General features: G+C 41.1%; 1 protein-coding gene across 6 annotated transcripts in view; it reads right to left on the minus strand.

Moving 5' to 3' along the window:
• Hs6st2 (heparan sulfate 6-O-sulfotransferase 2) overlaps nt 1–13,421 on the minus strand; it is a 271,676-nt gene that overhangs the window by 21,175 nt on the left and 237,080 nt on the right. For 4 of the 6 annotated variants that reach the window (XM_075957553.1, XM_075957554.1, XM_075957559.1 and 1 more), the window contains one exon: nt 12,282–12,368. The exons of the other annotated variants lie outside the window; for them this stretch is intronic. In XM_075957553.1, the coding sequence (XP_075813668.1) occupies nt 12,282–12,368 (87 nt within the window). The remainder of the gene's footprint in view (nt 1–12,281; nt 12,369–13,421) is intronic. 6 annotated transcript variants of the gene reach the window in all.

Consider the following 13,421-nt stretch of genomic DNA (forward strand, 5'->3'; position numbering starts at 1 on the left):
CTCACCTTTGAACTCTGTCTGCCTCTGCCTCTCTTTCTTTCTCCAATCCCACAACTATATATCAATAAAGTATTTTTTAAAGCACTCTCAGCGACAATTTTCCAGGTAATAGTTCTTGAAAGGCAGACATAAGAGGAGGTACAGATAGAGGGGTCAATTGGGTTTGAGCATTGCTCTCTGAAATCTCACAGGTCCCAGGGAAATGAGTCCTACACTTGATTCAACAGAAAACTCAACAGAGACAAGGACTCTTTAAGGGTCTTTCAAGTTCAGAGAGAAACACATTTTGTTTATCATCTGTTCATTTATTTTTTTTTAAAGTGAGACCGCCATTTAAATATTTTCTCATTCTGAATTCCAGGGGTGTTACTTGATGTTCTGGAAACAAGAGGACAAGAACCAGTGGCCGATTGTAGGGTGCACTGCAGTCCCCCTGTTGTGTTTATTCCAAATACTTTGCAAAGAGGTCTTACTTTAGCTCATATAATAAAAGCTCATTTGTACTTGGGGAGGCTGTGGAGCAGACAAGAGAAGTACATCTACTCTTCCTGGAGAGGGCCTAGCCAGAAACTTAGCTGGAGAAGGTATGAAGAAAGAGTGGGCTAACAGTGGTAAGGTGAGCTGTGATTTGTAGGACCTTGCCTTGTTTTGTCCAGTGTTTATACTCCTCCATCCCACTGTATCTGTGATTGCACGTGTCTTATAATTCCAGGGGTTCTTCTTGTCTGCTTATTTGTAGGGACTAGAACATAAAATGCTCACTAGCAGTAACTGACTCACCATGCCACCTCCCTTCCACCCGCCTGCCTTTAGCCACACCAGCGTGCAGCGCTTGTATAGACTGCATGCACAGCAGAAGATTGCTGACTGAATTAATAAAAATGCAATGGCACAGATAGCACCTGATTAAATGATAAATGGATAATATTCAGAGATGGATAGATGTTCTCAGAGTGTACCGAGACATGATAGAGAAAGAGATAGTCATCATTTTAAAATGAATAATAACAGCGATTCTCTTTAATATGTGCCAAAATGTTTGGGAAAATTTGTGTTTGTCGTCTTACTGAATCCTCAAGACTCTCCAGCAGTAGGCAACAATGCGGTGCACAATTCAAATGTCTATATGGAGAGAATTTTTAAAGTTTTCACCAAATGAAGTGATAAAGGCAACCACTATGTAATGTATACCTGTATGAAATATTAACTGTATGGCATCCCATGCATATTACTGTACAATCTATATGGTTTGTGTTATCAGTTCATTCTTAAACCAATTTCTGCTAGACAGTATGTTCTAACTACTCTCACTTTACTTATGAGGAAATTGAGGCTCAAATTAGTAACTTTTTTGAAGTGCTAGAGCTAGGACACCAACCCGTGTCAATCTAGTTGGAAAGACTGGGCGGGCTCTTTCCAATGAGATTTGGACAGGGCTGTTTGAGGGACGAAGGACAAGCGAAGATGCTCTGGTGGCATCTAGTGGATAAGGAAGATAACAATATCATCAAGGGGAAGATCAGGTATGAAGATGACACCAGCATGTGGTCAGGAATACTGTTGAATTAATCAGTGAACACGTAGTGAAAAGGCTGAAGAGCATTTTTAAAAATTCAAGCAAAATTCTGCTCAGAATTGTACAAAATATCTGTGACGACAAAGGTTGGAAAAACCACAGGCTTTCTAATGGCCTTTAAACATCTGCCAGACCACTCTCTGGGACAGGACACGTTCAATTCTCTCTGATCTTCCCCGTGGTTTTGATTGTGTCCAGTTGCTTAAAGTTCCTGCCTTAACTTCCCTGCGATGAAGGACTGTAATGTGGCATTGCCAATCAAAAGAAATCTTTCTCTTCTAAGATGCTTTGTGTCAGGATATTTTATCACAGCAACAGAAATGAGACTAGGACAAGATGCTAAAGAATTTAAATAATTCAGTCCTTTTACATGTTGTCTTTTAGAGAGCTTTCCCACAATCACTTCAGCTAAATCTACAGATTTTTGCCCTGCCTGTTTCTTCTTCTTCTTCTTCTTCTTCTTCTTCTTCTTCTTCTTCTTCTTCTTCTTCTTCTTCTTCTTCTTCTTCTTCTTCTTCTTCTTCTTCTTCTCTCCCTCTCCTCCCCCTCTCCCTTTCTGCAAGAGACAGGGTCTTATTATGTAGCACAAGCCAGAGAACTTAGAATTACCCTATCTCAGGCTCCTGAGAGCTGGGAATACAGGCATATGGTACTGTGTCTATGTGAAATTATTTGTTTAATGACCACATCCTCCACTCTAATGGGCAACATGGCAAAGCATATTATTGCATTTCTTCTTTTCTGAATCTCCAGAATGGTACTCAACACCTGTGTGTGTATGCATTCAGTAAAAATTTTGAAAACCTTACACAGTAAGTAGGTACTACTAGCCTCTGATGTCATTTGAATATAAAATAGTTCCCATTGATTCTTGTGTTTGCAATGTTTGGGGGGAAAGTAGGTCACTGGGGGCAAGCCTTAAGATTTTAGAGCCCAGACCCATTTCCTATCCACCCCCTGCTTCCTAACTGGTGACCAAATGTGCCCACCTACCTCATGCTCAAGCCATGATCTTTGAATTGTAAGCTCTTTCCCCAAACTGCTTCTTATCTGGTGTTTGGTCACAGCAATAAGGAAAGTAATTAATGAAGTGTTTTTATTTTGACACATGAAGAAAATAATACACAAGGGGATGAAGTACTCTTCACAGGGCCGTGCTCCAACCTCTGAAGTAGCAATCGAGTATTAATATTTGCCATTTTAATATACTTCATTGAGTGGGGGTAGAAGCAGCAAAAGAAAATGTAGGCAAGAGAATAAAATTAGAGGAGGTTTGTATGTGATTCTAGGGACTTCAGATGTTTTCTTCTTTTTATTTTGTTTGTTTCCCTTGTCTGAGACTCTAGCTTTGACCTGTGATGTAGCTACGATGAAACTAGTTTTCCTCACGAGTAGCATCTCCAAAGGATATTTCCATTGTTCAAACATCTCTTATATTGTCATATATGCTTTAAACAAGGTCCCATGGGAGAAAATTTACACATAAGAAACCTCAGATCTACTCAACATTGTAACAGAGCAATAAACAGAACGTAAGAATAAAACAGTCACTATTTAGATGACGTCACGCTCTGTGTAGAACACCTAATGAAAGCTACAAAAGAAAGAGCACTCAGAATGAATCACCTTAGCAAGCTTTCAGCACATGAAATTGACAAAACTCGACTGTACATCCATATACTTGACACGAAGAAGTATACCCTAAAAGATCCATACCAAGGGACTAAGAGTGCAGCTCTGTAGTCGAGTACAGCTCTGTAGTCGAGTGTAGCTTAGCAATCACAAGGCACTAGTTTAAATCCAAAGCACTTGAGAAAAGGTATGAAACTCTTCAAGATTTACCCAAGAAAGGACAGGAAAGCTGTGCGCCCTGAGAATCATAGAGCACTAACAGAGCTACTTGAACTGATAGCGTTCATGGAGGCTCAATGTTGTTGAAATGTCTGTTCTCCCTAAAGCCCATGCACAGATTTAAGGCAATCCATGCCAAAGTCCTAGTAGGATTTTCAAAGTGAAGTATAAACTTAAAGAACGTTTCTACAAATCATATAGAAATAGAGAGAACCTATAATAGCTAACAGAACTTCATAGAACTGAGAATCTGGAAACAGAAACAGTATGGTTTTCTACAAAGGTGCCAAAGTTATTTGATGAAAAGAGTATGGTGTCAAAAATTGGTGCTTATATAACCTCATATCTATATGTAGAGGGGTTTGCATGGCCAATGTTCCCTAGATGCTCAGGTGTTTGAACAATTGGCTCCCAGTCGATAGCACTGCTTGGTGAGGTTATGAAAGCTTTAGAAGGTGCAGCCTTACTGGAGGAAGTGGGTCACTGGGAGAAAGGCTAAGCGTTGATAGCTTTATCTCCCTTCTAGCTCAGTCTCTCTGCTTCCTGTTTATAGATGGACATGTGATCTCCCAGCTTCCTGCTTCTGTTACCCTGCTCCCATGCCTCATCCACCATCACAGACTCGCCCTCTGGAACTATAAAGCAAATTATTCTTCAAGTCACTCTTGGTCATGGTGTTTTATCACAGCATTAAGAAAAAACTAATACAATATGTAAATTAAAGGTCATACACAAAACTTAAATTCACAGTGAATAGTTGGCTTAAATAACAGATAAAACTACCATAGGAGCAAACCTTTGTAACTTTGCACTAGGGAAGGATTTTAGATATGAAGTTAGAACATAATTCAGAAAAGATAAATATTGATGAACTGGACTTCACATTAAAAACTGCTCTGCTTTAAAACTTTTCCGCATTCCAGATTGTTGGTCAATGTTGATTCATAACAATGATCTAGAAGCATGCCGCTTTCACCCTGGGTCCCCATACTCTCCTAGTATGGCAAGCCATAGGAGCTGCACTCCAATGGCCAGTTGTCTGAAACCCAACACATTCGTCTCAGCACTATTCTATTCACTGACACTGTGCCTGGAATTCCCTTAGCTTGGAAAGATCTGGGCGACCCTTATTACAGAGGGCAGCAGCACCCTTGCCTTCTTGAGTTTGTGTGGCAAGGGTTTGTGTCGGGACGGGGGGGGGGGGCAGACAAGAAAGGAAGTCCTGCTTTCCTAGGTCCAACCAGCAGAACACACTTCCTCACCAAGAGGCGCCCTCAAGCCCAGTAGTGACAAGCACTCATTGGGAGGGGCACTTCCTGTGTCTCACTGAGGGCTCTGGGAACCTGTTAGGCAAATGCTCTGCTTCTTAGATGTGCTATTCATCAGTTCTTTTACCCAAGCTTTATCTGCTCGTGGTGAGGTTACAACTGCCTCATTTCAAGAGCTGGCAAGGTAGATAACAAACAAGCGGAGCCAACCAGAGCTCATCAAAATCCTACTGGCCAAGTCACATTGTCCCCAGCTGCAATATACTGGCAAACGAAACAAACATAATCACTAGTTGACATTTAGTGAACACTTGCCATGTGCCAGGCGCTATGAGAGCTCCACTTGGATTAGGATATTTAATCCTCACAACAGCCCAATGAGGTGCATATAAAGTTATGAAGCGGGAGAGCCAGGATTCAAATCCAGGTCTATGTGACTCTAGGGATGCTAGCTTTTCATGAATACACAAAGCTGTCTGATTAATTTATTTAAAGAAGTATTTGAACAGGCGTGTGTTGCAGCTGCTTAGCCTGAGGTTAAACATCAAAGTATCAAAGTTTGGTAAGCCTACGTTATTTATCCCTGTCTACTCTTTTTCAAATGTTTTATTTGAGTTTCCTGACTTATTAATGAATGTGTTTTCTAGGCTATATCTGAAATTTTTGTTTTAACCAAAAGTTTCATAGTATTTTGGCTGGGGAATATTGGAGGAGAAGAAAGTCAGGCTACAAAGGAACTTGTCCTGGGCATGTTTACTTAGGTCCTGGTTTTCCCCTTTTCTATAAAGAAGTAATGGGGGGAGGGATAAACTAAAAAGTATAACACTTTGGTCTTGTATGAGCTTTGTGGTATTGGTTTAACAGCCAAGCAAAGGTATTGGTATTATTGCCACCTAAAGTTACAAAATCATATGAAAATTGAAGACTTGAATTATGTTAACTTAATGTACCACAATTTTGAAGTGAGAGAATACACACACACACACACACACACACACACACGTAAAACTCAGAGTTTAGCAGCAGTCACAGCTTACTGGCTCAGAACAAACACATGTGCCTCGATGGGAGGAAAGGCCAGGCATGCTTTCTGTGACAAACATGAACATAGCTAGACCAAAGCATACCCAGTGGGTCTCTGCAGAGCAAGCAAGCCCCCACTTCTTTCTAAAGCAGGAAAGCGTTTCTATTTGGTTCCTGCCAACCATGTTCTGCCCTGCTCCCATTCAAGTCCCGCCCAATAGATACAGAAATCTATTTGCTACAAAACATTCAGCAAATCTAGGTTGCAGTCAGCCATCCTGTGGCATCCTCTACTGGGGTCAGTCCCATGCACCTTGGTGACATGAGCAAAGTTGGACTTTCTTGAAGGATTTGTCTTTGGGCTGCCAGCTCACTAAAAAATGACATGGAGACTTATAAATTATGAAAGCTCGGCCTTAGCTTAGGCTTCTTTCTAACTAGCTCTTATAATTTAAATTAACCCACATTTTTAATCTATGTTCTTTTATGTGGCTCAGTTACTTTCCCTCTGTCCTGCTCATCCTGTTTCTTCTCCATCTGGCTGTCGACTCTACCTTCTGTCCAGAAGTCCCTGCTGGACCTCCTGCCTAGATATTGGCTGTTTAGCTTTTTTAAATCAATCACAGAGACATTCTTCACACAGTGTAAAGGAATATTAAACAACAGGATTTCATCATCTTCTTGTGAAACTGTTCTTTCCTTCCTTTAGCTTAATTCATTTAAACCATTACTTCTAGAGCTTAACTCACCATTTATGACAGCAGTTACCAGCTACCATGTATGGTTGATCTGCAATGGCTTCTAATATTCATCCTTCAAGAATATGTGAGAAAGGCATTGTGATGGATGCTTTGGATACCAGCACTCAGGAGGCAAATGAAAACTCTTCTCTCTATATGAGATCAAGGCTAGCCTGGTCTACATAGCAAGCCCCAGGACAGCCTGGGATTCATAGTAAGACCTTCAACCAAGAAAAATAAAAGAGTATTTAAAAATGGGAATTGTATCGTGCCTTTCCATTGTCTCAGCCTATGTTAGAACTATTTCACACTGAGACTTTTTAGCATCCTCTCATCTGCATGTAGTCGAATATAAATGGGCATCCCTGGATGATAATATAGTGGGTATATGAGTATATGCACACATCATCAGCTACTCTTATTGTTAGACCAAAATATCAGACAGATACAACTTAAGGGAAGAGAGCTTTCTTTCGGCTCACAATTCAGGGCATACAGTCTAAAAAGACAAAGAAGGTATGGTGGCTGGCAGCCTCAGCCAGTAGTGGTAGGAGCTTGTGAGATAGTTTGCTATGAGATCTACTAGGTCAGGAAGCAGGGAACTTGGGTTGGAAGCAGAGATGGTCCAGAAGCTCAAGCCTGATTCTTATGGTCCTACGCCTGCACAAGGCATCACATGTGAAACGTTCACAACCTCTCAGAACAGCATTAGCTGCTAGGGTCCAAGTCTTAAAACAGAATAGTGCAAGGAAGCATATTTGACAGTCAATAGACAACGGTGTATTAAGTACATTATTTTTGAGACAAGGTTCTGTTATGCAGCCCAGCCTGACCTCAGATTCACAACCTGTCTCCCTCAGCCTCCTAAGAATGTGCATGCACACGTGTGTGTGCATATGGAGATCAGGGGTCTCTTACTGGCCTGGATCTCACCAAGCAGATCAGGCCGGCTGGCTATCCAGTGAGTCCCAGAGGTATTTCTGGGTCAGCCTTCACAGTGCTGGGATGACATGCATGTGCCAGTGTGCTCAGCTTTCTTACATGGGTTCTGGGGACTGACCTCGGGTGTGCCGTTCTGTTTATACGGCACTTAACTGAGTTATCTCATCAGTATTTACGTGCATTTTGACACATTTTCGGCTTATGGCAGGTTTATTATAAGGTGAGGAACACCTGTATCTCTACATAGAGAGGACCGCCAGCACTGGCTGTTTGGTTTGAGAGAGAACATCGTGGTGATCTGTACATTCTAATTATTGCATCATTGAGAGTACAACAATAGCTTGAGAAAAGACACGCTCCAAACACAGCAGAGCTGTATTTTAGAGAAAAAGGAAGCATTGGGGAGTGCATGCCTTTTCCTTTCTCTACCTCTACTGCTGTATTTTCTATAAAGTGGAATAAGCATATTTCTTCCAAAATCTACATTTCCGCTGCACCCTCAATCCATGCATCATGGACTATGGAGGCAAAGAACATTGTTGGACATCTGGGAGCAAAAGAGGCCAGGAGCTGAAGTGCTGAGCATTGAAAGACCAGAGTTCTAGGCTTCCGTCTGCTATGAAGTAGATGCGTGACTCAGGAGATGTGATTTCCCTTTCATTAGTGGTGGTTTCCTTATCTACAATCTGTCCAGCCAAGGCCTCATGTAAAAAATGAAAATATTCTGCTACAAAATAAGCACACTTAAAACTGGACATGGTGGCAGACGCCACGAATTCCAGAGAGTAAGAAACTTGTGAGTTCAAGGCCAGAGTGGGTAACATGCTAAGACTCGTATCTCCTGAAACCAGAACAAGTTAGCAACACTGAACACGTTGACAATTCCTTGTGGCAACTATGCATTTTCAGCCTTGATGGATTCAATGTGATCCAGTGGGAGGTAAACCGATTGACGGTGGGCTGCTGTGTCAGGCTGAGTAACACATTTATATTCCAAAGAGGAGCCCCATGTGAGGCTCAGTGCTGTGACTTGGCCATGGATCAGCAAGCGTCTGCAAAACTTAGACTGTTTGATCTCAAGCTATGACTCCGGACTGATTTCTGTCTCTATCTTGTCAATCTGATTCACTGTCAACACGGAAGAAATTGCTTGCTCCTCACTGAAAGTCCTTGCCAGGGTGGTCTGGCTCTGCCGCTCAGACATATCCCACTCCATCTGTTCTTCCCTGAAACAGAAGGCTGGCTGCCCAGCATCGGATCCAGGCAATGCAACGGAGCAAGCTGGAGGTTTCCTGAGCTCCTCCCTGACCAAGCCTCATTGGACCTCTGTAGGCTCTAAGTAGGTGGAAAGTCAGAAGGAGCAATTGTTCGTGCGGTTGTAGCTTTGACTGACTCCACAACTCCAGCTTCTCTGAGCCACTTTCCAGCAGGCATTTTCTTCGTGTGGGAAGGGAGGGCTGGCAAGTGAGTGAGTGGTGTGTGTGTGTGTGTGTGTGTGTGTGTATGTATGTTAAATTAGCATTGCTCATGCAAACACATACAATGGCCAGAGGAGGGAGTCATGTGTCTTTATTGCTCTCTGCCTTATTTCCTTGAGCCAGATCATGAAGCTCACCATTTCAGCTTCACCAAGTTTCACTAGGGGCTAGTGAGCTCCTGGTACCCACTTGTTTCTGTCCGCTAACATTAGAGCAATAGGCATATGAAGACTATAGTCGCACTGGTAAGGGGAATTTAAAGTCAGGTCCTTGTGTTTACAGAGAAAGTGTTCTACCCACTGAACCACCTTCCCTTCCCATCCCTACATCTTGCATTTTCTTTGGTCTTGACCTACCTAGGCTTGTTAAATGAGGTGAATATTGATAACATTAAAGGGTTCGGAAGTCACTTTACCAACATCATGACTTGATTTCTGCATCCCAATAACTGTATTGGTTAGTGGTAACTCATGTCACGTGTTGTGGATATTTAATTGCATCACTTAAACAACATATCATTATTTTACCTTTTCATTACCAAGACTGTGAGCTACTTGGGGATAGTTACTGGACATTTTGTTTTTATCTATGTGACCTCAGAATACAGCACGAAGGTACAAAGTAGATTCTCTCCCTCCCTCTGCCCCTATCTATCTATCTATCTATCTATCTATCTATCTATCTATCTATCTCTATATACACACACATAGATACATATTATAATAACCTTTAGAACTTGAGTCAAAGATGGTCTTTGCAAAAACCATTCATTTGTAGATCTCCTTTCAACATATTATTTTCCCGAACTGCAATTTCTTCACATATAAAGTAGAAAAAGATAATAGTGTCCACCATGTGAGCTTTATGTGGGCAAGGATTATTGAGGGAACATGTACTTCATGAGCCATAGACATGTTGTCACATAAGCACACAAGCAATACATACTCGTTACTATTAATATTTGCCATAAGGCGAACTTGGCAGAGTTTGACTTGTACATTTTATATTTCTTTAGAAAACAGAAGAGCTGATTTCTTTTCAGAGAAAAACAGTCTTTTTCTCTTGCAGCCTATATCTGGCCTCTAAAATAGCCAAGAGAAACTAGAGCTACACCGTCATTAGATCAAATAATGCCAGGAAGCACAGCAGAATGGGCGCCTTCCATTGCTGCCTGTTGCTACCACCATATGCCCTGAAACCAAGGAAGGGCAAAACGTATACAGAACACCTTTCTCTGAACCACAGAGCAGAAACCTAGACACTGATAGACAGCATTCTGCAAGGTGTGAAGAAGGTCCCCAAGTGTCTTATCACAGTCACGAAGCACCAGCACTGTTCCTGAGGACAAAGATAACCCAAGGCAGAGAAAATATGCAGTGACAGATTAAGAAAAAATTCCACTCCTCAAAACCAGTGGGAGATAAGTGCAGGGCTGTGACACAGAGGAATCTGGTCACTGTAACTGTGAAGAAGGGATCTGAAAACTTTCTAATTTAATACTAATAACTAACCAAGATGACGAAAAGTTAAAAGGGAAAATAGTAATCTGTAAGTCACTGTGTATGACAAACAAAAGTCATCTAGCTCAGAATGCAAAAATGGCAAGAGCTTAGGATGGATCCAAACATAGTAGCTGTGATAGAAGATCATGGTTTATCTACTTGAGAATGCATTTATTCAGGCCGCCTATTGTGAACAACCTGGATATAGTATTCTGCATGCATTCTTGGCATCCGCCTAACTCACATTATACCAACTGCTCCTTGGGTGATACACAGGGGCTCCTCACTTAATAGGTAAAAGATCAGGTGCCTGCAAAGTCCAAAAAATTAAAGCAATGCTTCTTTTGAAGTGTATCAGTAAATCACAAACATCCATGTTTTACATCAGGGTCTAATAAATGGAAATTGCACCCTGGAAGCATCAGTGTGATAAGTATGAATAAGGGTGCCCAGACAGAATCTGAGCTCAGGTAGGGTCTGTCATTTCTTCAAGTCTGGAGTTAAAGCTTCTCTCCAGTGCATCATTGTGAACCGAGAGTGTGCAGTAACAATGGCAGGGGACTGATTTGGAAACCATCCACTGTTTGGAAATGCGTCCGTCAATTCTATTCCCTCATAATCTATACAGCATTTTGACTGTGGTGCTTGGCAATAAATAAGCGACATGAATTCTAACTGTTCAGAGAGTTAGCCTCATATCTTTTCCACCACTTTTCATACTTTCACATATAGGCCACAATCAACTTAAATGCAAAACTGAAATGGTATTCAGGAGGTGAAAAAGAAGGGCAAAGCGGCAGCCAATACATCTCTCACATTGAGAATCGAATAGCAGATTATATTCAAAGTACAGCTTTTAGTGTCCAGTGCTGAATGCATAAAATATATGACCACCTTCCATGGCAAAGCCTTGCTCTTGTAATGGCATATCTTATTACCCAATTAGAGCTTCTAGTGGGAGGAAAACATCTTTCATTTGCTAGATGCAGGCCAGCAGAAAACCCTGCATCCTTGGGAAAGAGAGACTAGAAGAAAAACTGAGAGGCTGGAGAGATGGCTTCGCAGTTAAGAGCACTGGCTTCTGTTCCAGAGAATATGGGTTCAATTCTTAGTACCCACATAACAGCTCACAACTGTCTAGAACTCCAACTCCAGTTCCAGAGGGCGTGATACCCTCAAATATATACACTGTCAAAGCACCAATGCACCAACGCATGCATAAATAAATAAATAAATGTTGAGTTGTTCATTGTAGGGCTGTACCTATTGGAAGGGTATCTGTCTAACTGAAGGGATGTCATCTCCATGGGGACACACCAATTCAGAATGCCATATTCTGCTAAAGCCAAGAGGAGAGATTAGCCAAAACTGTCATTTGGAACCATGTTAAAGACATAAATCAACTACCACACGTACCCAATGCAAAACAAAAATGTAGGGCATTGTATATGCTAGTTATTGTGAAAAGAATAAACATACCATATAATCACAGATATAATTAAAATGTAAATATATTTGAATCAGGAAATTTATTAACTCATTTTCCAGAACCTTCTAATTTAACCTTAAATATCAAAACACGGATTTTCATGCATTGCCCAAACCATAAAGTGATGAACCAGTGTTGCTTATTTAATGCTTGAACATCTTAGAATAAAACTTGCATTGCCTCTCCAGACATATGCCCTTTACTCCTGCAAAATCATCTCAGGCCTCTTCTTTCCCTTCCCTCCTCCTTATATGAGTATCACCTTCATAGATATTGTTCTTTTAATTCCCACTGTCAGGCGCATGGAAAGCATCCCACATGTCTTCATTAAATGACAATGAATGAATGAGAAAATGAGGACACACGGCTTGGCGGTGACTATGTGAGATACACAACAGCAGTTTTCACTTACTTCCCACTCTTAGGTGTGCTCCGGATCTTTGGAGATGATGGAGAGTTGGCGCCTGAGTTGAAGCTTGAAGAACCCCATCTATCCTTACTATACCCACCGAACAAAAATATATACAAAGAACACAGAGACAAAAAGCAATTAGTCATTCCATTTAAAGATTTTCAAGACCTCTTCCTCTCTCCCTCCCTCCCTCCCTCCCTCCCTCCCTCCCTCCCTCCCTCTCCAGCAAATTTTTATCCAGTGATGTCCTTTAGTGTCAATCATAGTGGGAACCATTAGTCAAGGTCAAATAAAACTGTCCTTTAGAGAAACGTTTGACCTGTTAAGTCCCATGAATAGCAGCTCAAGCTCCCAGGAGGGCTTTAGTGGGGAAAAGGGTCACAAAACCATAGTAAAAACGGAGTGGTAGCTTCTCTTCAACCAACCAAACAAAACCTCTTCCATTTCCAGCCACTGGAGTGTCTGCATAACAAGTTCAGTTCAGAAGCTGCTGACTTTCAGTGAGGGATATGGATACCAAGTGACTTCAAAAGGTCTTTGGGAGATACTATCAGATGAATTAATAATTTTCACTCATAATGTTGCCTGGGAAGGCCATGAATTCTGATATTCTTTCAAGAGAAGCACCACTTGCTTCATGAGTAATTGAATTTAAATTTCCACCTTCAATAACTCCACGGCTTTTGTCAAACCTTGGAAATAAGTACTAAATAAATCGCAAGGAAGGTCTGCTTAATCACATCAGGTTAATAAACGAAGGCAAATTAATCACCCCAAGGTAAACAAAGAGGAATAATTGATTGGAGTCCCCTTGATTACTTTATTCTATTTCCTTTATCAAACTATTTTACCATTATCTTCAATTCAGCTGAATTGCCTTGAAATTAATACTTTACTTCATTTTAAGATTTCCATGGAAACCAATTCAAAACCTCTCCACTTGATGTGTGGAATTATTTATCGCAATTTCATCAGAATCTTTTTTTCTGTATTAAAATCTATGTCAGCAGAACCTCATAAAGACTGAAGATAAAAACACGCATATCTTCTTGTTCAAGGTGTATGATAGGACCTCCTTCATTTTTTTGTTTACATATAGTTACGTATTGTGTGTGTACACTCAAATGTGTATGCCCATAT

This window comes from Microtus pennsylvanicus, chromosome X (genome assembly GCF_037038515.1).
Source record: "Microtus pennsylvanicus isolate mMicPen1 chromosome X, mMicPen1.hap1, whole genome shotgun sequence".
NCBI classification, from domain to species: Eukaryota; Metazoa; Chordata; class Mammalia; order Rodentia; family Cricetidae; genus Microtus; species Microtus pennsylvanicus.